Source organism: Rhinolophus hipposideros, assembly GCF_964194185.1.
Source record: "Rhinolophus hipposideros genome assembly, chromosome: 13".
NCBI classification, from domain to species: Eukaryota; Metazoa; Chordata; class Mammalia; order Chiroptera; family Rhinolophidae; genus Rhinolophus; species Rhinolophus hipposideros.
In genome coordinates, this window is record NC_138059.1 from 33,999,172 (window position 1) to 34,025,573 (window position 26,402).

Genomic DNA, 26,402 nt, shown 5'->3' on the forward strand with positions numbered 1-26,402 from the left:
GGACCAGAGTGAAGCCTGGGTTGGCACCCTGGGCCCCTGCCCTTCTGGGAAAAGGGATGAGAAGACAGCTGCAGAAGGAGGAAACTGGGGAGAGAGCAAGTTGACTCCCTGGAAAAAAAGTGAGGCAGGAGCTCAGGTTGAAGGTAACTTGGAGGAATCTGGCAACAAAAGGAGAAAGAAGCCTTGATGAGAGTAGGCTTAGAAAGCAAGAGATGGAGGAAGATGCTTCAGGTAGAAGAAAGCAGTTCAAGGACTTGGAGAGGCCTCCCTTGCAGTAGAAGTGAGTGAGGTGGGGGGTGGAGGGGTACCTACCATCTTAACAGGTGGGAAGGCACCAAGACCACATCTTAGTCCTCCCCATACCCTGGGCCTTTGTCAGTTGAGAAAACATCCACTGCTAGCACCATCACGGAGCAAAAATGTTTGGTATTCCACACCATCCAAGGAGAAATTATGCTATTATTTTTGCGCTCCCATTCCTATCTTAGGGAATGCCAGGGCAGTTCAATGTGCTGGAGAAAATCTCTACCTATCTACTTTTACTCATTCTGTAGTTTGGGTTTCAATGTCCCTTCCCCAAGGATGTCTCCCTGAGTACCCTGGACTAGGTCAGGTCCTGCCCTGAATTCTTCCTCCATTACACTGTTACAACTGCACTTACTTACTTATTTGTGTAATTACATGCTTAATATCTGTCCCCTTGGCCAGAGTGTAAGCCCCAAGAGAATGCTGTCTTTATAGTAGCATTCGCTGAACACCCCTTCCAACACAGTAGCTGGGACGAGGCAATACAAAATGAACCTGGAAGATGAATAAATTAATCCTAATGATGCCCCTGGAAGACCCACAGGGGGCAGGACTTACTGCACAACTTGTTCTGGAACACCGAGGTCAGAGACTCCATCTGGCTGAAGTTGGCCACCAGGAAGACGTGGTCTTCGTGGGGCTCACTCCCTATGGCCTTCAGCGTGTTGAGATCCACTTGGCCCACGCCAATGGCAAAGATCAGGATGCCTGTGTCCCGTGCCTTTGCAGCCACCTCGGCCACTGAATCCTGTGGCCTCCCATCCGTCACAATCATTATGACCCGCAGCACATTCTCCCTCAGAGGCCGGGCCCCCTCTGCTTCTGAGAAAGCAATGTTGAGGGCATACTGGATGGCCAGTCCTGTCATGGTGCCTGTGGACAGGTGCCTCATCCTCTTGACAGCACGCTCCACTTCGGACTTCCTCTTGAAGGTCTTGAGGGAGAACTCATTCTTGACGGTGCTGCCATATTGGAGCAGGCCCACTCGGGTGATGTCAGGGCCAATGTCCAAGAACTGCAAGATGTCCACAATGAACTCCTTGACCTTGGCATAGTCGTGGGTGTTGACGCTGCGGGAGCTGTCAATGATGAAGACCAGGTCTGCCCGCTTATTCTCACAGGAGCTCTCTGGGGAAAGAGGAGAGGAGAGGTCAAATGCATTAGAAGAGTGGGAAGGGCCCAGTGCAGGTTGGCTGTTGTTGGAAATCCTAAGGCTGGCGAATCACCTTTCTAACCTCCAATCTTCATCCGTTTTTCTTCACCACTTGGGAAAGTTTGTAAGGGTATATATGTGCATGACTGAGTAATCATGAGTATTGGCTGTAAACAAGTATTCTTTCTTTTCACAAGATAAATGAATACTTTAGTTTTGAGAAAATCTTCAATACAGTTTTTAGGTGGGTAAACACCTGATCGGGTCAAAAGGCCTTATTATTTAGTGTATGCCACATAAGTTTGCCTGGATACTGCAGGGAATATGGAAGAAGCATAGGATAGGGACCAATGTGAAGGAGCTTACCATCTACCTGGGGAGACTTAACTAATGGAACAAATAAAAGAAGAGCTAGTATGAAACTGTGTGGTATTGACACTACATATGCAGAAAACAAGGATATTAGTGGGCTGGGGTTAAGAAGATAGGACATGAGCATAGGACATGAGCTGGCCTTATGAATATATAGTGTTTCAATTGAGAGAAGGCAGAGATGGAGAGTGACACATGAACAAAAGCCCAAGTTGGCATGAATATGGTGGATAATAAAATAAGTGATGAAGGAACTGCTAGCTTTTGCAGGTAGGAATTAAGGTGGAGAGGTAGCCTGGAGCCAGTGATAAAAGGCCTGTAAATTCAGACTGAGAAATTTGTACATGATGCCACAAGTGATGGGCATAATATGCTTAGCATCATATTATACATATTATATAACTTATCTCTCCTGTAGTGAACTTATATAATAAAAAGTCAATTGGGTGTGGTAGTGGTTTGCAAGATGGGTGATCCAGACCATTGTTGCATTAATCTGGTTGAGAGGGGGACTCAGTCTCAATCAGGGCAATGGTGGAAATGAAGAAGGAACCTGGCCAAGAAACATTTCAACAAAGGACACAGTCACACAGATGGACTGGAAAAAAGCAAATGTTAAGTCTCTCTTACTACCATAACTGCCATACTTATTCCTTCAGCACCCAAGCAAGAAGGCTATAAGAAGTTTGCGTCCATGGATGAAAATGCATTACATTCTGGGAAAAGGATAATATTGGATGAGAGGCCTCCCGCCTCAGAGTGCGGAAATTGGGCATTCCTGCTGGAATTTTTCATATTTTCTGAGTACAGTATCCAACCAGGGAGAGTCCCTCCTCCCCTTCCCAGATTTTGCAGTTAAATCCTCTTTTGATACGGATTAGAAAAGGGATCCTAAATGCTTGCCCTAAATCCCAATCACCACAGCTGCAAAAAAGAGAGAGAAAGCCAAAAATGAAACAGTGAACCCAGTCATTAAAATGAGAAGAAAGGTCCATGAGGTCATCCTGTCCAGGCCAGCTTGCCAGGCCATGACTCGCCCCTGAGTGCCTGCACACACCTCATCCACTGCAGCCTCACAAGTCTAATGATTTTAAGGGAGGATATACCCCAAACAACCCTATCCTGACAGGAAACCAACCTTCTGCCACACGCACATATAACACTGGGAGCTGTGTGAATTTAAGGTGAGTTTCTCAAACCAGAAGCCCCAAAAACCGTCTTTGAGGACTCTGGGATAAGATCAATATAAAATCTGACATCTGTAGGATGTTTTGAAATCTTTTTTCCAGAGGGTTTTTATCACCATGATCTCATTTGATTTTCAAGAAAGCGCTTGAAAAAAGAGCTAGGTGTGTCATACCCATTGGCTAAATGACAAAATGAGGGTGCTGAGAGTTTGAATATCTCTTATAATCTAGAAAAAGAAAATTTATATGGAGACAAGAGTAACACCCATCCACTGGGTAGTTATAAGAATTTAAGGAAACAATCCAGTCCAGCCCTGAGCCCCAGGGGCTGTGTCCAACCAGAGAGGCACCTAGAGGAGGTGCCTTTTTCTAATTTTCATGAAGATGGTCTAGCACATGGCCCTGGGTTGGAGCAGTGGATGATAGACCCACATGTCCCAGGAAAGAAGGGCCAGGAGTGAGGATGCCCCTCTCCAAGAGCCACCACTGCCCCACCCTTAATGTCTTAACTTACTGCTGGGAGGATGTGGCCCAATGATCTCTACCTGCTGAGAACTGGAGCCAGACTCAGACCCTGCCATGGAGCACGATATTCATGGAAGGCTCCTTGGAAGGGAGGAGGGAGACAGACAATGGACTAGCCTCCTGAGAATTCTCTTCCTCTGGAGATTTTTGGAAGTAAGGGGTCCTCCCAGGACTGGGTTTTTACCATGGGTCTTAGTCATGGTCTTAACATCCCATTAAGCACCACAATCAATTTACAGGGAATCCTGGAAGTTCCATGGGGAATTATGTGCTAAACTGAATTAGTTCCTGTCAAAACAAGTGGGGAGTTTTCACAATGCCTGGACATTTACAAAAATACCACAAAGATTCAAAAAGTTGTTGGAGGTTCCAAGGAAGCTGTGATTTTGAGTTGAAAACAGATCCTGGCAGCCCAAGTGACCAAGTTTTCTTCAAGATGTTTCCTCACATCCCTTGAGGGCTCACAATCACAGTCTCACAGCTTGTCTCTGAAAGGGCCAGTTCAGTGGTTCTCAAACTTGAGGTGCCTCCCAACTCCCTGGAGGACTTGTAAAAAACTAAGATAAGTGGCCCACACCCCCCAGAGTTTCTGATTCTGTAGGTCTAGGGTGGCACCTGAAAATTTGCATTTCTACCAAGTTCTGGGGTGAAGCTGATGTTGCTAGTCCAGGGACCACCCTCTGAAAACCACCAGTTTAGGTTCTAGATGGATCTCTGGAGAAAAGAAGTTCTGGCAAGTCAGGATATCACTATCTCATTGTGAATTCCCAAAAGTGAGAAACTAGTCTCATTCATCTGTGTAGCCATACAGTCGGGAATACAGGAAGTCTTCAGTCAATGTTTGTGGAATTAAATGGAATTCTGGTAGTGAGTAGGCTTCAGGTGGAAGGGATTGAGTCACAGCAGTCAGTTCAAGGAAGTGCATGAAAACCACAAAATCTAAAGTTCCAGAGCAGGTCTGGGTCCTACTAGAAAGTCACAGATTCTAGGATCAAAATCTTTGCCATTTTATGAGGGAGCATAATCACTTTTGAACTTTTGGTTCATAAACTCATATTCTAATAAAATCTTTAGAGCTAGAGGGGTCAAATAAAGTCCAAGTAATTCACTTTACAGAAGGGGAAACTGAGACTCAGAGAGGTGACTTTATGTCTGCGAGGCCTCATGGCTCATTAGGGTCAGACTTAGGACTACACTGGTGCCTTTTCTACTATTTTACGGTGGACGCTTTGGAAAATTCTGCATACAGCTGGCATTACAATATGAGCTTTGTAAATGCTTGGGGGCATTCTGAAATATTTGCTGTGAATAGTTTCACAGCTTCTCCACGTGGGGACTGCTGAGAGATGTTTCCAGAAAATGGACTCCTTTGTGTGTGTTCCTTTCACACATTGGCTCTGATAAGCAGCATCCCTGTCTCCTTAGTCTGGGAGAAGAACACAACAGCAATCTTCTTTCTGGACCCTTATGACACGTTCAACAGCAATTGAAAGAGGGTTTGCGGGCACATCATAAAATGTCATCCCTTGAACCATTAAGTGACGGTCTGGACCTTGTCAACAGCTCTTCTAGCACTGTCGGCTTGACTCCAAAGCCCACACATTGGGCAAATGAGTCTCTTACCCTTACAGAGAAGGTAAACCTGAGCCAGGACAATTTTAAGCAACATCCCCATCGCAGCAGGATTACAGTATGCAATTACGGTGAACTATTTCCTCCCTTCAGTGCTGCAGATTTGCCACTAATCAGGCTCCCTTGTTCTGGCTAAATTCAATCATGGCTATGTAATTGTACAGTAAATATTTGGTGCCATCTACCTGGGAAGGTCTACACGTTTGGAGAAGGAAGTGATGTGAATCTTTATGACAAGGGTAAAATAATTTCATCTGGAGACTAAAAGGGAGCTCTGCAATGCTCAGTGAAACTGCAGTAGAGTCCTATAATCTTAGTGCAAGTCTAGCCTCTGCCACTTTCTGTCCGTGTGATCCTGAGCCTCTCCTTAACATCCATGACCCTTAGTCCCTTCTGTGAAACGGGGATAATAATACTTCATAGGGCTGTTGCAAGACTCAAAAGAAAATACAATAATAATTTATAGCTACTGCTTATTGAGCTGTTAAAAGCACTGGGCTTTGTTTTCTGAGTACTTTCCACGTATTGGCTTATTTATTCTTCACACCCACCTTAGGTAATAGGTACTGTTCCTATTCCCATTTTACAGCTGAAGATAGTGAGTCCTGAAAGGTTAAATAGCTCAGGATCTGACACTGAGGGAGGAGAGGAGCTAGGATCTAAACCCATCTTGTCTGGTTCTGTAGCCCATGCCCTTCACCACCTAGCAATGCTCAGAAAGGATTTAGTCCTTTTAGACCTGCCATGTCAGCATAGTCCAGAAGCACCCAAACTGCCCGGCCTCTCTGGGGTCAGTTCTTTCCTTCCCCAGAATCACAGGGCTTGGAAGTTATGGCCCAGACTTGTCTGCCTCCTGCCAAGTACTTCTCCTCTGCTAGATGCCTATTTGTACTTTTTAAAAATTTAATAAAATGATGAAAACAGATGCTTGCCTCCCTGAATAGCAGCGGCTATTCAGTAAATCAGGCTGCTAATGGTTTCCATTCTCATTCACTTGACAAGCGCTTATTGAGGGCTCAGTAGGAGCAAGGCCCTTGGGAGACTGAAGGGATGGATCAGGTGTGATGGAAAGCGGAGGTCACCAATATTTGGGGGACTGTGGGAAACAGAGGGATATGGCCTAGACAATAGGCAAATGCTCAGGGTGGGGTGGGGGAGAGAAATCGATTTCAGAAAATGTGATATTTCATACCAATTCCCAGCAAAGTTCCCATAAGCAGATGGTTTGTGGGCACTTAACAGAACAGAACTGTAGAAAATGTAATGATACAGTGAAAAAATGTAACAATTTCTCAGACAGTGTAAGAGTATATGGACTAGGGAACTAGAGTATGATTTCCAGGCAGCATTAAAGGTTAACCTGAGAGTGGTGATTATGAAATTGAAGTGAGACCAATAACACGGTTGTGTGTTTTGCTCCAGCTACACTTGGCTGCACAGGTAAAGAGGGAAAGCCGGCAAAATTTGATTTAACCAGGGTTGTCATTTAGCCAAGAGAGAATGATGAATCAGGAGAGCAGCAAATGTAGTCGACAGGGTGACTATAATAATTTCCTATGGAATTAAACTGGGGGAGCAGAGAGTACAGGAAATGGGGGAGGGGGGTTGAAGGACAGAGAAGTAGTAGGATCCATAGATTGAAAGTCCAGATAATGTCGTAGGATTGTTAAAGTTGAAATTCTACAAGGTACTAGAAGGGGTGAACTGGGAAGATAAGAGGTTTAAATTGAGATTGTAAAGGGACTGCAGCTATTATAATCACAGGGTCAAGAGTGTGATAAGAGGGGCAAATGGCTGAGATAGGGTGGAAGACAAGAATATTGGAGGAAAGGAAGTCATAGCATTGAGGGATCATTCATATGGATATTGAAATCACCAAGAATATGACAAGAGTAATGTTGGAAAAAGTGGCAGTGAGCCAAGAGATAAAACTGTTCTTATAACTAGGAATAATCACAGGGTTTTTAAAAATTCCCTAAGCGTGACCAGAAACACTATGAAACATGATGCAAATGTCATGGGACAGAGATAATACTAGCTCACCAAAAGTTTCAAAGGGACACTGGGCACTGGGGAGAAAAAGTTTATTATTAGAGAAAGAGAGAGGGAGTTAGAGAGAAATGTGCTGGGAGGGGAGGGAGAACCATAATCATTAGGAGCCAGCAAGTTTAAGGAGGGGAAAAATATACACTATTTATTTTTTATTCCTAGATGGGATACATCAGGAGAATCCGTTTGGATCCCAGCAAGGCAAACAAGTGACTCTAGTGAAGAGGAAACACAGATTCCATATATGTAAACAATTATGTAGAGTACTTAATTCAACAAATATCTAATGAGTACCTATTGTGTACAAGTCTCTGGGAATACAATGAAGGAAAGACTCCGAATTGTGAAAGGCAGCCGTACAGATAAATAGTAATAGGCACAATGAAATAGGTGGCCTAAAAAGATGAGTGTCAGAGAGCTGGGCGGAGAGGATGGCTGACTCCATCTCCTTGTCAGTACCCAGGCTCTGAGGCAGGCTTAGCAATGACCCTACCCCACCCCCATTTTTACTTGTCCCTGGCAAACATTACTACCCCACTCAGCCTCAGGATCCTTTCCACACTGCACCCCAGTTACCTACAAACAATCTAACAGAGTTGACACATGAAATAGAATCATTTTGCCAACCTGGTTTTAGAGTCTGGTGCTCTACAAAAAAGGTTGAAGTATTCAATTTTATCCACTTCTAAGAAACGGAAAAAAGGTAAATCTGCTAATTATACCGTTGCCCTTGAACAACACAGGTTTGGACTACACAGGTCCAATTATACGTGAATTTTTTCAATAAATACTGTAAATATATCTTCTCTTATGATTTTCTTAATAACATTTTACTCTTGCTTTATTGTCAGAATATAATATATAATACATGTAACATACCAAGTATGTTCATCTATTGTATATGTTATTAGTAAGCTTCCAGTCATCAGTAGACTATTAGATCAAAAGTTATACATGGATTTTTCTACTGCTGCCAACCCCTGCATTGTTCAAGTGTCAACAGTACTTATGAGACACTGTCTGGTTATTAGTGCTAACGTTGTGTTTCACTGAGAAATGAGAAGGGCAGGAAAACAAGATTGGCCACATCAACAGTCTGCACATAAACTTTCAGATAAAACCACATGTATGACAGAGGGCTGTTAGGTGAGCATGGGGTCAGAGTAAAGGAAAGGGAAAGATGGTAAGAATTAGTCTCCTTAAACTATAAAAGTGGTACGTGTCTGCCATTATAAGACTATAAAATAGCTCAGGGAAGTTGCACCTATAAACATGTGGTTTATGTGAATTGAATTATATGGGCTGGTCAAAGAAAGACAGACAGATGGAGAGAAAAGACGACCATATAATACAGCACTGAAACTCTAGCTACCATTATGCTCAATGAGCACATACCCACAGATACCTGAGATGTGGCCCCTGGGGCCACCTCCGGTGGTTCTGTCCCATGTGCCTCCAGACTGTCACTAGCTCTCAGGGATTACAGGTGATTTCATGGACATTCCAGAGGCAATTTGGACTATCTTTGATTTTTGCCCCCAATGGAACTTAACCTGCAACTCCCTTGTAGTTAGGACACTTGACTGAGGCACCATGGTCCTCAGCCAGGGCTAGATGCCACAGTTGATGTTTCCCTCTCCACCTTCCTCGTTAGTTAGTCACCAGCTGCTGCATTAACTAGTGCCAGACATTTTACAATGCACTTGATGAGCCGTGGCTTTCTTTGAATCAGTCCTGCTGTACTCACACCCTCTTTAAAAACCACTGGAGAATACCCTGAAAACTTGATTGTATTATATTAGGGAGACACCTTGGCCTTCTTAATAGGATTTCAGACATATCTTCTTGGACTCATCAGCAAATTATTCCCCAGTTGGTAACATTTCCTAAACATTTTTCCAAATTCTGGGGGTACTGTGTTTCTCTCTACACCACTACATACAATGCTGGGAGGAATTGCTAATAAGCCGATTAACAAGAGCAGAAAGGATTTCTGAGGGCTGGAATAATAACTCAAAACCAATAAGACAAAACCTAATTGGTATGAACGTCAAGCTCTGCATGTAAGACTCAAAAAACCAACTATGTAAACCACAGAAGATATCTGGATTGACAGTCAATCACATGATAAAATCTCAAATCAGGATGGCAAATCCCAAGCCTTGCACATTGACGCCCAGACCTCCAATCCTGGCACCTATGAGATCACCCCCCTAATCAATCACAGCCTCAGAATCAAACTTCAGCCACAGGATTCCTCTCATCACAGAACCCTAAATTCCCTCTACGCAGTGCTTGGAGGGGGACTTGGGGAATGAAATCTATTTGCCAATCAGACCCTTTCCGATCTCTCCCACTAGATCCCTCCCAACCTCAATGCCCCCATCATCTCATGGATTGCTTTCCTGGCCTGGAAGAGTAGAGAGACTCTCCCAACAAATGGAGCTTACCCTTCCTCTCTTTGTAGCAGAACTTTCCCATAAATGAATATTTTGGTGAGTTTCACTGATCAGAGTCACAGTAGCTGGATTGGGCACCTGTGAGTTCTCAGCACAAATAAGTCTCAGGATCATCAGAACAATTTCTTCAAAAGCCATCATCCTAAGGATGACTGACAGCAAGGTCATTACCATTCATGGGAGAAAGAACTGATGAACTCTTTGGTCTCCTGGACCAGCCCACTTCTCCCTGCCCCTATACCTTATACCCCAGCGATTTGTAGTATGAATGGTTTGTAGCTCACTGCACACCATCCCCTCTTGGCTGCCTCCTCAGCTTAACACTCAGCCCTGTAGTCAAAAGTTGTTTTTTTTCTGTTGTTTGCTGTTGTTTTTAATTAAAATCTACATTTCTACTGTACCTTACTACACAGATTCACTCTCCGTTCCCTTCTTAGGTATTTCTTCCCTTTATTCCATAACAGGTGAAGCTATACTTCTCTGATGGGGTAGAGACTAGGTTGTCAGGAGTTTTCAGATGAGAAATAAGTCTGCCTTTACCTTTGTGCCTCTAGAACATGGTAGATTAGTTCACTTAATCCTTTTTTTTTTAATTGGGGAAGGGGAACAGGACTTTTTTCCAAGTCAAGTTGTTGTCCTTTCGATCTTAATTGTGGAAGGCACAGCTCAGCTCCAGATCCAGTTGCCATTGCTAGTTGCAGGGGGCGCAGCCCACCATCCCTTGCGGGAGTCAAGGAATTGAACCAGCAATCTTGTGGTTGAGAGGATGCACTCCAACCAACTGAGCCATCTGGGAGCTCAGTGGCAGCTCAGCTCAAGGTGCCATGTTCAATCTTAGTTGTAGAGGCCGCTGCCCACCATCCCTTGTGGGACTCGGGGAGTTGAACAGGCAACCTTGTGGTTCCTTGTGGTTGAGAGCCCATTGGCCCGTGTGGGAATTGAACCGGTAGCCTTCGGAGTTAGGAGCACGGAGCTCCAGCCACCTGAGCCACTGGGCTGACTCCTGGTCAAAAGTTTTTGAAAACTTTCCTTGATGGGCCTGTTCCACTGGCCTAAATGGCCTTCCTCTGAGCTCCTTGGTACCTCCTATTTAGCTCCGTCCTTGCATGTTCTGACCAGCATCTCATGCATGGAGCTACCCAACCTCGTGTAGTGTCTTCCATGAATCCCTAGTACCCAGCATAGTGTCAGACATGTAAATGCTACATTGGGGTCTTTCTTCTTCTCTTCAATGTGCATATGCAGGTGGGACGGTGGAAAAGAGAGAAGTGGCAGATATCCCTCATGAGCTGGAGTGGGCTGAGAGAGCTGGTTAGTGGAATACATAAAGAACAGCCTAAGCAGGGATCCTCAATGTCTTGATAACATCAGAAGTGCCTGTGGGGAACTTATTTAAAAAGCTGAATCCTACATAGCACCCTAGACCCATGAATCAGAATCTCTGGGATTGGGGCCAAGGAATCTGCACTTGTAATTGCTCCAGGTGATTCCTGGGCACAACAAATCTGAGTACTCTATCCTAAGGGGCATGTGAGCCTGAAAGGCCATCTGCCACAGAGCCAACAGTCCAGAAAATAAGATCGTGTCTGGGGACTCTTTCCCATGACCCAGCACCCACCCAAGACCAGGAGACACCTTCTAAATATTGCAACCATACATCCTGGATTCTCTCATGTGTTCTGATCTACATTCTGTTTCAATGTGCATGTCAGGCTTGGCTTTCAATTAAGTTCAGAAAATAAACAAGGTAGGTATCAATATTATCCCCAACTTATAGATGAGGACACTGAGGCTTAGAGAGGTTAAATAACAAGTCCACTGGCACGAGGTGAATAAGTGATAGTGGAACAAGGATTTCAAACCCAAGCCAGTTTGATTCTAGTAACAACAGTTTTAGCTGTTTCCCAGTAGGTGACTTAGGGTGAAGAGTCTCTTCTGAATAGGAAAATGTCCCAGAGAACCTTACCCTCCAAGTTACCAGTTAACACATTAATTCCCAGACAAAATGTGCAGAGGACCAACAGAGACTGGAATGAGACCCACGAGTTAAAATCTCAACGCAAGACACACTCCCGTATGTCTGAATGGCCTCTTCACCCTCTGCCCTGGACCAGTGGCCCAGGAGGCATCACTGTGTCTTAAGCCCCAGAGATTTACCTGTTGCACCTACCTGAGTCCAAAAGTGCCTCTGCTTCACCAAGTAGTGATGACAGTAAGCACAATTAGTAACCTAATATGCAGTGATGTCATCCCCAAAATACTATGTTTACTGGCCTGCAAGCCCCAGCAAACCATAATGCAAACCTCTGAGGTCATGACTGGGCCTCATTCACCTTCATTCCACCAATGCTTGGCTTAGGGCTGGCACCTAAATGCAATGAACTGAAGGCATTATGGGCAGAATACAATATGGGAGCTGTGGGGACGCCGACATGCAAAAGACAGTCCCTGGACTCGGGCTTTACAGTCCAGGGGGTCATTGAGGCAAGCATATAGATGACTGCAGAATGAGGCAGGGTGAGATGAATTATTTGATAATCATAATCATAACATATGCTTAGCCAGAACAGCCTAACCCTCAATCACAAAGAACAGTCACTAGAGATTGTACTTCTGAATGAAAAGGCATGAACCCAGGAAAGATATAGAGCAAATACAGCAGTCACCCTTTATTCATGGTTTCACTTTCTGCAGTTTCAGTTACCTGCAGTCAACTGTAGATTAAAAATATTAAATGAAAAATGACAGAAATAAACAATTCATAAGTTTTAAATTGTATGCCATTCTGAGTAGAATGATGAAATCTCGCAAAGTACCACCCAGGACGTGAATCTTTTCTTTGTCCAGCATATCCAAACTGTATATGCTCCTCACCCTTTAGTCATTTAGTAGCTATCTCAGTTATCAGAGAAAGAGAGAGACTACATTCACATAACTTTTATTACAGTATATTGTTATAATTATTCTATTATGAATTATTGTTGTTAATTTTTTGCTGTGCCTAATTTATAAATTAAACTATCATAGGTATGTATATATAGGAAAAAAATAGTATATAAAGGATTCTGTACTACCACAGTGTCAGGCATACCTTGGGAGTCTCGGAATATATCTCCCACACATAAGGGGTACCTACTGTAATCTCCTCTGGCCAACTACTGAGAATAGAAATAACAGTGTATATCCAGATGGAGGTGATTTCCATAGTCTTCCCCCACATACACCCTGCTCTGAATGTCTGGGTAACGAAGAGGGAAAGTAGGAGATGGCTGGAGAAAAGGGATGTTGTTGTTAGGTAGACTTCCTGTTCTGCTAGAGCCACTGTACTTTTCTTCTCTTGGTTCTGTGTGTTTTTTTTATCATGGACCCACTTGTCCCAATGAGCTGTGTGAAAAGTGATTGATACCATTCAAGGCACATGTACCGTGTGCTTCTTTCAAGAACACATGAGAGAGACAACCAAGATGGCTGCAGTAGGTAAACGCTCTCACAACCACATCAAAATTACAACGAATCTACAAAACTACCAATATTGAGAATCACCTAAAATCAAGCTGAACTGAAGCCTTTCAACTAAGGATGTGCAGAGATCACTTCCAGACAGGTAGGAGGCGCAGAGAAATGAAACGGCCTTGTCATACACCCGACCATTAAAGATCCGGAGGGATGTTTTGGCTGTGGGGGTCCTCCCTACCCCCCAGAGGAGCGAGAGGTCCCAGCCCCACCCCAGGCCAGGGTTCCAGTTTTGGGGAGAGAAGTTCCCATAATTTCTCATTGTAAGAACCAGCAGAGATTGTGACTGAGTGAGACTGAGGGCAGCTGCACTCACAGGCACTCCTCTTAAAGTGACAGCATGAGGACTTACACATCAATGGAATCTTTCACTCTGAGCTCCAATGCAAGGGCAGCAGCTGGAGAGGCAGCGGGGACAAATGGTGGGGAAATGAGTTGTCTGGCTTGGGACGGGAGCTGGAGAGGCGGCTTTCTCCTGGATGGGGGAGCTGGCAGAGGCCACTGTTTCTTTGCTGAGCCCTCCCTCTTCCTTTCTTGCAGACGCAGATGGCCACAATATCTGAGTCTCCACCAATCATTCACCAAGCCCCGGCGATTTGAGACCTGGCCCCACCCAACCTTCAGGCCCATACTGATGGCTTTCAGTGGCTTTTTCATGCAGACCACCTGCTTTGGCTCAAGCTGCAGATTTTCCTAGGGTCTCTCAAAGGTTTGCGGAACCCAGACAAGCAGCATCTGGCTTGAGCATGTCCTGTACCTCTGGCTGAGCAGCACTAAGCTAGCATAGTGGCAGCCAGCCTTGGTTTGCAGTTTGGCCTCTCAAGGCACTTCCAAGCACAGCATGGGTGACAGCCATCTGTGGATTTCTTTCTGGTGCCTGCCAGGTGGCCCTGGGTGGGGCACAGGCTGTGGCCAAAGTATACCTACAGCAGAGCCCCTCCAAGGTGGTCCTGGGGCTGGCGCCCCCAGTGGCCAGCTTCAAAATGACCTGGAGCATTATCCAGCCACGTCCAAGTATGACATACCCAAGGGGCAGATTGGGCAGGCACCAGAGTCCTACTAAAGCAGACCTGCTCTGAAGGGTCAGCCCCTGAACAACAACTGTTCCACTGCAGTCAAGGTCAGTCCTCACATCCAGTGAGCCCAAGGGTCAGTCCCTCCTATTGATGTGCAATTATCAACCAAGGCTCAACTACAAGAGGTCAGCACACACAACCCACACAAGGAACACACCTGGAGTGGATCGCTCAGGTAACCAGAAAGACGGTGCCACTGAATCCTACAACACACCTACTACATAAGGCCACTCTACTAAGACTGGAAGATATAGCAGTCCTACCTAATACATAAAAACAAACACAGGGAAGCAGCCAAAATGGGAAGACACAGAAACATGTCCCAAATGAAAGAACAGAACAAAGCTCCAGAAAAAGAACTAAGCAAAATGGAGATAATCTATCAGATGAAGAGTTTCAAACACTAGTTATAAGAATGCTTAATGATTTCAGGGAGAACTTCAACAGAGAGATAGGAAGCATAAAAATGGAGATGGAAACCATGAAAAAGAACCAGTCACAAATAAAGAATACAAGAACAGAAATGAATAATATATTACAGGGAATCAACAGTAGATTAGATGAAGCAGAGGATCCAACCAGTGATATAGAAAATAAGTAGCAGAAAACACCCAACCAGAACAGCAAAAAGAAAAAAGAATCCAAAAAATTGAGGAGAATTTAAGGGGCCTCCAGGACAATATCAAGCATACCAACATTCACATTATAAGGCTACCAGAAGGAGAAGAGAGAGAACAAGGAATTGAAAACCTATTTGAAGAAACAATGACAGGAAACTTCCCTAACCTGGTAAAGGAAATAGACATACAAGTCTAGGAAGCACAGAAAGTCCCAAAAAAGATACACCCAAAGAGGCCCACACCAAGACATATCATAATTAAAATGCCAAAGCTTAAAGACAAAGAGAGAATCTTAAAAGCAGCAAGAAAAAAGCAGTTAGTTACCTACAAGGGAGCCCCCATAAGACTGGCAGCTGATTTCACAACAGAAACTTTGCAGGCCATAAGGGAGTGGCAGGAAATATTCCAAGTGATGAAAAGCAACGACCTACAACCAAGATTACTCTACCCAGCAAAGCTATTATTTAGAATTGAAGGACAGATAAGGAGCTTCCCAGACAAGAAAAAGCTAAAATAGTTCATCACCACCAAACCAGTATTACAAGGAACCTTAGAGGGACTTTTTTAAGATGGGAGGGGATTAAGTATGGGTGAAAGGGAAAGAGATTAAGAAGTACAAATTTGTTGTTACACAGTAGCCATGGGGATGTAGGGTATAGCATAAAGAATATAGTCAATAATATTGTAATAACTAGGTACGGTGCCAGATAGGTACTGGATCTATCAGGATAATAGATGGGAATGGGGTTGAGGGCAGGGTGAAAAAGGTGAAGGTATTAAGAAATACAAATTGGTGTTTAATACAGTATGGGGAATATAATCAACAATGTTGTAAAAACCATGTAAGGTGCAAGATGGGCACTGGACTTACCAGGGGGATCACATCATAGACTGTGTAGATGCCTGACCAATGCGCTATACACCTGAAGAGCTGAAGTAGAATAATACTGAATGTCAACTATAACTGAATATATAAGTATATCTAGTCATGGATGAGGAGTACAACATAGGGAAGGTAGTCAATGGTATTGTAACAGCTGTATAAGATGTCAGAGGGGTAGTAGCTTGGGGGGTGCATTATCACTTTATGAAGGGTTTAAATGTCTAACTATTATGTTGCTTTGTACACCTGAAACTAATAAAAATAAATGTTAAAAAAAAGAACAGACGAAAAACAGTCTGAATGTCAAGCTTTATTCTATTAAGTTCTTTCCAACACCTACAAGCAGAACCAAATTTCAGAGGCAAATGCTGACATTTCAGTATTGTCAGGTTTTCTCTGTGTACACTTTACACAGCTATTACCTAGAAGAACATTTGAAGAGCAGAGAGAGGTAGGTGTGCTGGGAGAGATGGATTCTATCTGGCTATGGACATACACACTGCGAAGTTTTTATGCAAAATGTACTTGCCAATGTCATGATTTTTTTGTATGTTTCTTTATTTTTGTTTTTAAAGAAAGTTCTGGTGAATGAGTCTGAATCTTTGAGTGGCAATGATGCTCCATAAACTAGAGACATGGGCCAGTGGGGTCATGAGGGATTATGGGTTGACACTAGCTCAAATTTCAGTTTTCCCTGCTGACTGTCATAAATTCCTTTAGGAACACAGCCCTCTATGGCCCTCAGGCAGTGTGCACCAACGAGCCAAAATGGAAAAGAAAAAAAAAAAAACAAACGAAAAATCATGCCACGTCACACCATTCTTCTCTAGTAACTGTTACATGAGCTGAAAGAAAAGAGACATCATACGAGGTTCAACAACTGTGGTTTCCAGAACCCTGGACAATTTTCTTTGTGAGGGAGTCAAAGAGAAAGCTGCGCCAGGTTAACCCTGGAGAAAACAGTTTCCAGTGAAGTGAATTTCCCTGCAAGGTAAAGCAGTTTGCTAAAGTTTTGCTAAAAAAGTCTTCTCCCAGAGTTTGTCTTATAAAGAGGCTTTCTCTTAATTGATAAAGAGAAGTATAAAGAAGCTCTGAAGTAGTTGACGGTTTTAAAACTCATTGGCTTACAGAATAAGTTTGTTATTCTCTATCAAAATTCCTTTTACCATCTTTCTTTCTTTCTCAAATTGAGAAATGACTCATATCTTAAAATTATAATCTACACACACACACACACCACCTGTCCCTCAGTACGAGATAGTATAGAAAGTACTGGAGGAAAGTTAGGTGATTTCTTTCTCTGCAAAGTGGAAAACATCATAGGTAACTTTTAAAAAGCAAACTGGCATTTGACTCATAGGATCGTTTCTGCTTAATAAATGGAGCAATTGTCTCATGTGCTTTCTGAGAGTTCAGCAAATGAAAGTCAGCCGCAGAGCTGAGAGACCAGTGAATAGCAATTCAGGGTCGGGAGGGGAGAGATGAGAGCTAGAAGGGAGAGGCCCTGACACGTCACACCTCGCTGCATGCAGTCTTGCAGTCCTTTCCACATGCAAGGGGAGGGGTGCAGGCACACACGCAGAGGCAAGGGGAGAAGGTTCCACAGCCCTCTATCAGCAAAGGCAAAGTTTGTCTTTGAGACAGTCCTCTCATCATTTTGGCTTGGTTGAGTTATGCAAACATTCTAAAACTCCTTCTTTGTGCTAGGTGCTGGGGATACCATACAAGAACCAATCTCAGCCTGGAAGGAGCTTACAACCTTATAGAGAAGACAGATTCATAAAAAATATGAGCAACTAGAGCCTGGCAGAAAGCACTGGTCCCAAGATGGTAGGTGGGGCGACACCTGGAGAAGCTGATGGGTGCAATATTATTTTATAGTATTATTCTATTATTATCAGATGAGCAGGTATTGGCCAGTCAGACTGGGGTAAGCATTTTAGGCAAAGGGTCAGCCTGAGCAAAGGCCTGGAGGCCAGAACAGAGTTGGGGTATACATGTGCATGGGTAAGTGCAGATGGAGTAGTATGATTGGATCATAAACTAGAGGATGGGAAGGACAGGGCCATGTAGGGAGGGCTGCATGTGCCTCCTATTAAGAAGCTTGGACTTCACTAAGGAGCCACTGGGAAGCCACTGAAGGGTTTTAAATGTGCCCATCTTCCTCTAAGGAATATTCTAAGGGTTTCTGACTCAACCCAGGCTTTACTCTGTCCATTCTTGTCCCAACCCAAAGCCAGTCTCTCCAGGCCTTTCTCCCTTGCTTTCCCTCCCATCGAGTCCCCAGGCTGGACTCAGGTATAAATTAAGATCCCCTGTGTATACACTAATAGAGAAGGCACCAGAGAATTTTAAGCCAACCCCTTTTTCTTTAGAAGTTCAGTGTCTGCCCCATTGTTACCTGAACCTGGAATGAATATACCTGAATGACTTTCAGTTGGTGGAACAGATGGTTTGGGTGAGTGATTCAGCCCTTCCAACTCATCCCTCTTAGGTGTCCAAGTACTCTACTTCTACTGCTGTCCTGTATTAATTCAAATTTCAAATGAAGTAAGTATTGATTGTCAGTTGGCACTCAGCATGAACTCCCATCTTTTTCTATGAGTCTTCCAGTGCTACAGAAACTAAAAGGACAAGAAACACATTTCCCAGACCTCCTTGTAGCTAGGGTTCTGGGTAAGAATTAGGTAACACCAATTACATACACTCATAAAGTAGGAAGGGAGGTGGAGGCTGTTTCTGCAGGCAAGCCAGGTTGTAGAAAGACAGATTGGTGTTCTAGAGTCTGCTCACCAGCTTCATAGATGGAGTTATGGCAGTGGCAGTATCCTGATCTCAGTGATGGGTTCTTGTGTGATGGCCCCAGACTCTCATTCTTCCAACCCTTCCAACAATTATGTAAGCACCTAATTCCCTATATGAAATCCCTTTCTGCTTAAAATACCTACAGAGCTGTTTCCTGCACTGACCCTTGTGATCCCCTCAACTCCTCAACATATCCTGTTTCCCCCAAAATAAGACCTAGACAGACCATCAGCTCTAATGCATCTTTTGGACCTGGTCTTATATTAATCTTTGCTCCAAAAGACGCATTAGAGCTGATGGTCTGTCTAGGTCTTATTTGTGAGGAAACACAGTATCTGCCTTCTTCATGCCCAACTCACCAAAGTGGGCTCCTGATGAGAACTCCAAATACATTATAACAAAACAATACAACTGAGCATGCTCAGTCCTCTTCATAAAGCATCAGAAAGTCCTCTTACCTCCAAGCTTTGTGAAAGAGAGGCCAACTCTCCTCCCCTCCCTTGAAACCTTTGCATGCTATCCCATTCTTCTCTCTACAGTGAGCCTGAGTACCCCAGGCACCTAGAATGTTCTCACTCTCCGATTCATTTGGAAAGTTGTCTTCTCTCCCCGACTTTGATATAATTCTTCATTTCCTCCATTCTTACTTGACTTGGCTTATGTTTCCACTCCCTAAAATACACTGAGACAGTATATTACACAAAAGGAAAATTATTGAGCCAGCAATTTGTTTCCTCATCACTCAGAATGCTTGAGCAAATGCTTGGCTCCAACTGTTGTAGTTGACTCCATTAAGCTTAAGGCCAAATGTTATGGTTGCTATGGAAGCCAGAAATAACATTTCAGGAATCCATTACACCCTTGGTGACTTTGGTTTCTAGGCTGTTTTACAAATAGTCTTTCTTGCAGATGATCATTAAGATGAAGATCAGTTAATAACACAGGGATTATGAAATGGTATTATTTACAGATCTGATAATTGCAAAGCACTTAGGATATGCAAATTTTAAAGTTGAAAGGAAAACTTAAAGGCTAGTTCAGTTTCCCTATTCTACAAATGGAGAAGGAAGGTCATGTGCTGTAATGGTGGGGCAGTCTTCTGACTCCCAGGACATCCATGTTCCCCCTCACCACACACATTTTCCACCCTGGGGAAGTCTCTTGCTCTCTCTAACCTTCAGTTTCCTCTTCTGCAACATGGAGACAATGACTGTAACTGCCTCATAGAGTTGTCATGAGGATTAAGGAGTGAATATGTGTAAAGAACTTAGAATGATGCCTGGAACAAACTAAGAGTCAAATAATCATTTATATCGTTGTTGTTGTTGTTATAATTATTATAATTATTATTATTCCCACCTGGTATTGTGTTCAGGACTACATGGAAGCAAAACGGCATAGCAGAGAAAGCACTGGACTGGAATTCAGAGACCCATGTTCTGGTCCCCACTCTACCACCAGCGACGTGACATTGGTCACATAACCTTCTTTTCCTTTTATGACTATGGCACTTTGATCTCTAAGTTTGGACTAAATGATGTCTCTCAGATCATTTACAGCTCTAGTATGCTATGGTTCTACATTAAATAAGTTTGATAGAAATGTTTCTTGATCTTTACAAATGGTTATATCCATATCTGTAATGATAGTTGATATTTATTGAGCAATGGATATATATTAATATAATGCTAAATGTTGTACATGCACTAACTCATTACTTCTCACAACAACCTATTGTCTTCATTTAACAGGTGGCAAAACTGAGGCTCAGAGTGTTTAATTTGCCCGAGGTCACACAGTAAGTGGTACAGCCAGGATCTAAATCCAAGAACCTGACTCTAGAACTCATACTCTTCAAGATTAATCTACAGGAAACAATAGACTTACATACAACTATAGCTGCATGACTTTAGATTGCATTAATGTTCCCTAGTTGTAACTGTAGGGTACCCTGTGGGCTGTATCCATGAATTCCCAGCAACTGGTGCTGTCAGGAAGGCTTCAGGAAACTTGCCACAAAATAAAATAGTTCTTAGTTCTTCATTACACTCCAGAGAGGATCACCTCCACCAACATCCCATACCTTGACTATTAGCCTTCTCACCGGTGTTTGCCTTTGCCCCTGTACAGATGTTCTCAATCTAGCAGCCAGAGTGATTCCTTAAACACAGGTGAAACCATGTCATTCCTTTGCTTAAAACCCTCCAGTGGCTCTTATCACCATCAGAGAAAAGCCAAAGTCCTAACAGCGACCCCAAAATCCCCTGTGTTACTTCTCTGAGCCATATGACACTGGCACGCTGTTATCAACAGTTCAGGCATGCTTCCACCTGCTGTTCCCTCTGCCTGTAATAGTCTTCCCCTGAATTCAGGGACCTGTCCCCTCACCACCTTCAAGTATGTGTAGAAAGCTCACTTTCTCAGGGAGGCCTTCCCTCTCCCTCAATTTACAATTCCCCACCGCCACTCCCAGCACTCTTAGCCTCTTTTCCTGCTTTATTTTTCTCCATAACATTTATCAACTTCTATTATTGTCACGCAGGGCACCCTGCTCGCTGCGCCATTTGTCGTGTAGGGTCTCAGCTCCCACTCCTCGCCCAAGAACGCAGGACACGGTAAGGCCAAAAAGGAACACCCATGGAGCCATAGATAGGGGAGTCAAACCAATATATTCTTGCTGGCGGCTGGGCTGGAGACACAGGAAGCAGGATCTACATAATCTGCCTAACAGCAGTCCGCGCTTGCCAGCCACCATCTTCTTGCTAGCCCCCATTCCATTCCTGCTAGCGTAGCCACAGCCGTTATATTAGTGGCCAATGGCCTACGGGTTACAGCTGACGGCCAACTAGCCACAGCTGCTGGCCATCTGATCACAGTTGATGGCCATTTACTACCCGAGCCAGCACCTTTCTATGTGAGGCCGAGAGCCTGGAAACTGTTTTTTGGGGTTTTGTCCCCACAATTATATAATTTACTTATTTTTTTTATTAACTTGTTTCTCCTTTTACAATATGTAATCCATGAGATAGAAATGTTGCCTATTTGGTTCTCTGCACTGTTCCAAACACTCCACAAGCAAGTGCCTCAATAAATATTTGTTAGATGAATGGATGAAAGGATGAACGAATAGGCACATATCTGGGGTCCTGCAACAGAAGAGGACAGCATCAGACTGTGACTTGAAGATTTCTTGCAACTTTCCTTTCATCTCTGAAATGTTAGCCCTGGAAAAAAGACTTAAAGCTAAACGTTTATATACATTTTATACTTAATTATACAGAAAGAGTAGATTTAGGATCAATCTACTCTTGCATGACAGAACCTCTAAGACTTCAACAGATTTTAAAAAGGGGAAAAATGAGCATATATTACTTTCATAAACAGAAAATGTTTAAAATTTTTAAAAAGGGGAGGTGGAAGATAGATGTTCACTCCCCCTAGCTCTTGGGGAAAAACCAGTCCCAAAGGATGGGAATTGTAGAATAGATCTCAGCATTCTATAAAGTAAGGACAGTGTGTATGGATTTCAGCAAGATGCCTGCTGTTCTTCATGATTCCTAGGACAATTCATATAAAGTTTACCATACATTTTACATTGCCTTAAAGACTTTTAAATTGTGTTTAATTCATTTCCATTTACCATACACATTTTAAATTGCTAAAAAAAATACATAATAAAGTTTGAGCCCTTGACATTTTTTTCTTGGTTTTATTAACATGCGTCAACCATTTGGGTAATTCTTTTTCTTGTCTTCCCATCTTTCACCTTAATTATTACTGACTTCTTTCCATTTTTTATACTTTCAAGAAAATGGCTTAACACAGTAGAGCGGATGACACTGGTGGTTGCCTACTTAAAGTTCATTTCTCTCTCTAACCCTTTCCTGCTCCCTTGTTAAGATTCCAAGCAGTAAGGGGGTGGCCACGAGTTCTGCAAAGACAGGGCCCACTCCCTACCAGAAACAACTTCTTACTGGATGAAGTGAGTTACAGCTACCACACTCTCCAGAGTAGGCAGTTGGGGTGGGCATGCAATCCAGTTTTGGCCAGTGAGGAGTTAGGAAAAATCTGAAGTTTCAAGAAAGATTTTGATCTCTGATAAAAGGAGTGAGCCGAGGAATGCAAGTCCCCCCTACTGTCTTCTTACCTTGACCATGACCATGGAAGGATGTGATGCTTGGAGTTGTAAGCATAAGGCAGAAGTCAAAGGGGGAAAAGCCTATGTCCTGAGATGACACAGTAAAAGCTGTAAAGAGCCCTGGTCTCGATCAAAATGCTTAGCCCCTGTCAGAAACTGGCTATCAATGACCTCCAGACTTCTTGTGAAATATTTAAATCTGTCTTAATAAAATAATGGTTGGGAGTGACGTCATAAAAATGGCGGTGTGAGGTGAACCTCTTGAAATCTCCCCTGGAGTTTACAACGAATTGAACAACTATAACTCCACAAAGGACCCCCGGCAGCGCAGAAAGGCAAGACTAAGAGGCTCACTACTGAAATAATCTAAAGGTGGGCAAATTCACGAGCATGGGAGGAGGGAAGGGAGAAGTGTGGAGACAGAGCTTCTGGGGTGCAGGATGCAGACCTACCTATCTCGGTGCTCTGAGCTCGTTGCATCCCGGAACTACTGCAGCTGCGGGAGAGGGAAGAACTTGGACTGCTAGGACTCTGCTTATGGCCCACAGGGCTGAGGGGACAGCATATAACACGGCTGAACCCATTGCTCACAGCAGAGACCTCAGAGCAAAGACTGAAGGAAGAAGGCTGTAAACGGTGGTTTAAGCCCTCACTGCCGCAGAGAACGGAAGCGTTAGGCTCTGAGACTAGCCGGCCCCTCCTTCCCCTCCCAGAGCTTGCCTTGCCCCCACCTGCCCAGTGCTAGAAGTGGAACAGTAGCAGTGTCAGATCAAAAGAAAAGAATATTTGCAGTTCTGAGAACTGTGGTCTGCAGACACGGACTAGCAGCCCATCTAGTTCTGGCAAAGGGGAGGAGCTGTGGAAGCAGGACCAGCGGCGGTGGTGGTCCCTGCCATTGCTCTGGGCCACCTCTCACAACCCACCCAAACGCTGTCCCCACCTATCTGGGTGGATCCCTGCAGGAGTAAACAGAGATGCTGAAACACGAGGGCTCTGAATCTGGTGCAGGAAGAGCTTCGAAACTTCAAAAGCTCTCCACATCACCACACAGATGCAGCACACTACGACCCAGGAGAACTGTTCACAGAGGAGAAGCCCGACTTCCAGGGAATCCCACCATTGTGTGAGAAGCTGGAATAGTGCAGAGAAAACATAACGCTCCAGTTTGAGAGGAAAGAAAAGCTGAAGTCAGAGAAAAAAATAAAACATTCTACCAACACCTATTGGAAAACAAAAGAAAGACCTCTTCCACTCAACCTATTGCAGAACCCACTCTTGTAAATGTCTAGGAAGAGAAACAGTAAATCATTAATTGCCATGAATAACCAAGGCAACAAGACAGCTCAGAAAGAATGTGAAAAGTCTGCAGAAAATGAACTTAAAGAAATGCTTAAAGATATGGAAATATGTGACTTAAATGACAGAATTCAAGATTGCAGTTCTGAAAAAACTCAACGAGATGAAAGAAAACACAAAAAGGGAATTTAATGAACTCAGAAACACAATCAAAGAACAACATGAACATTTTACCAAAGAGATTGAAATTTTGAAAAAAAACCAGATAGAATTTCTGGGGATTAAGAACTCAATAGAAGAAATGAAGAATGAAATAGCCAGCTTAGGTAGCAGAGTTGACCAGATGGAGGAAAGAATCAGTGACATTGAAGATAGAAACCTGGAAATGACACAGATGGAAGAAGAAACAGACTTCAGACTTAAAAGAAATGACAGAACTCTACAAGAACTTTCTGACTCCATCAGAAGAGCAATATAAGAATAATGGGTGTACCAGAAGGAGAAGAAAGAGAGAAGGGAACAGAGAGTATATTCAAACAAATAGTCGATGAGAACTTCCCAAACTTGTAGAAAGAACTGGATCCTCAAATCCAAGAAGCAAACAGAACACCTAATTACCTCAACCCCAACGGGCCTTCTCCAAGGCACATTGCATTGAAGATGTCAAAAATAAACAACAAGGAATCCTCAAGGCAGCCAGGGAAAAGAAGACAGTAACCTACAAAGGAAAGCCCATTAGATTTTTCAGCAGAAACTCTATAAACCAGGAGGGAGTGGAACCAAATATTCAAACTACTGAGAGAGAGAAATTATGAGCCAAGAATAATATACCCATCAAAGATAAACTTTAAATATTAAGAAGGAATAAAAAAAACCGTTCCAGACATACAGAAGCTGAGGGAATTTTCCAATACACGACTACACTACAAGAAATACTAAAGGAGGCTATTTGACCTCCATCAACAGGGACAATTTGTGGCAACCAAAACATGAAAAAGAAAAGGGGTGGGGGGTTTAAAGGCCTAAACCAGAATATGGGAATGAAGAAAGTAAGCATGCTGAAGAAAATGGAATACTCTAAATATCAAACTTTCTTTTACATAAACTTAAGGGTAACCACTCAAAAAAAATCCAGAACTGAAACATATACGGTAATGAAAGAAGAAACAGAGAGAAGAATCATAGAATACCACCACACAGAAATAATAGACAACAACAAAAAGTCAAAGAAACAATGGAGACACAGTCTTACCAGAAAACTAAAGATAGAATGATAGGAAATCCTCCCATATCAATAATTACCCTAAATGTAAATGGACTGAACTCACCAATAAAAAGGCACAGAGTAGCAGATTGGATCAAAAAAATAAACCCAACCATATGCTGTCTCTAAGAAACACATCTCAGCTACAAAGACAAGCATACACTGAAAGTGAAAGGGTGGAAATTGACACTCCAAGCAAATGGTACCCAGAAAAAATCAGGTGTAGCCATACTGATATCAGATGAAACAGACTTCAGGGTGAAAAAGATAACAAGAGACAAAGATGGACATTTCATAATGGTAAAGGGGACTATACAACAAGAAGACATAATAGTCATCAATATTTATAGCCCCAATCAGGGAGCACCAAAATATACCAAGCAAGAACTAACAGAACTAAAGGGAAAAATTGACCAAAACACAATTATACTAGGGGACTTAAATACATCATTGACAGCTATGGATAGATTATCCAAACAGGAAATAAATAATGAAATAGCAGCCCTAAATGACACGTTAAATGAAATGCATATAATTGACATTTATAGAGCACTTCATCCTAAAACATCAGACTATACATTTTTTTCTAATGTACATGGAACATTCTCAAGGACAGACCATATCATGGGACATAAAACTAGCCTCAGCAAACTTAAGAAGATTGAAATCATACCAAGCATACTCTCTGATCACATGGCTTTGAAATTGGATATCAACTGCAAATAGAAAGCAGGAAAAACAACAAATACGTGGAGATTAAACAACATACTTTTAAAGAACGACCAGGTCAAAGAAGAAATTAGAGGAGAGATCAAAAGATACATAGAAACAAATGAGAATAAAAATACATCCTACCAAAATTTTGGGGTTGCAGCAAAAGCAGTTTTAAGAGGGAAATTTATATCATTACAGGCCTACTTCAAGAAACAAGAAAAATCCCAAATAAATAACCTCTTGTTACACCTTAAAGAACTAGAAAGAAAAGAACAAGTGAAACCCAAGGTCAGCAGAAGAAAGGAAATAATAAAAATCAGAGCAGAACTAAATGAAATAGAGAACAGAAAGACAATAGAAAAAAAATTAATGTGACAAAGAGCTGGTTCTTTGAAAACATTAACAAAGTT

General features: G+C 43.0%; 1 protein-coding gene across 6 annotated transcripts in view; it reads right to left on the reverse strand.

Annotated features, from left to right (window-relative positions):
* Nucleotides 1-26,402, reverse strand: part of MATN2 (matrilin 2) — a 146,122-nt gene that overhangs the window by 82,129 nt on the left and 37,591 nt on the right. For all 6 annotated transcript variants that reach the window (XM_081070933.1, XM_081070931.1, XM_081070930.1 and 3 more), the window contains exon 3: nucleotides 865-1,434. In XM_081070933.1, coding sequence (XP_080927059.1) covers nucleotides 865-1,434 — 570 coding nt within the window. The remainder of the gene's footprint in view (nucleotides 1-864; nucleotides 1,435-26,402) is intronic.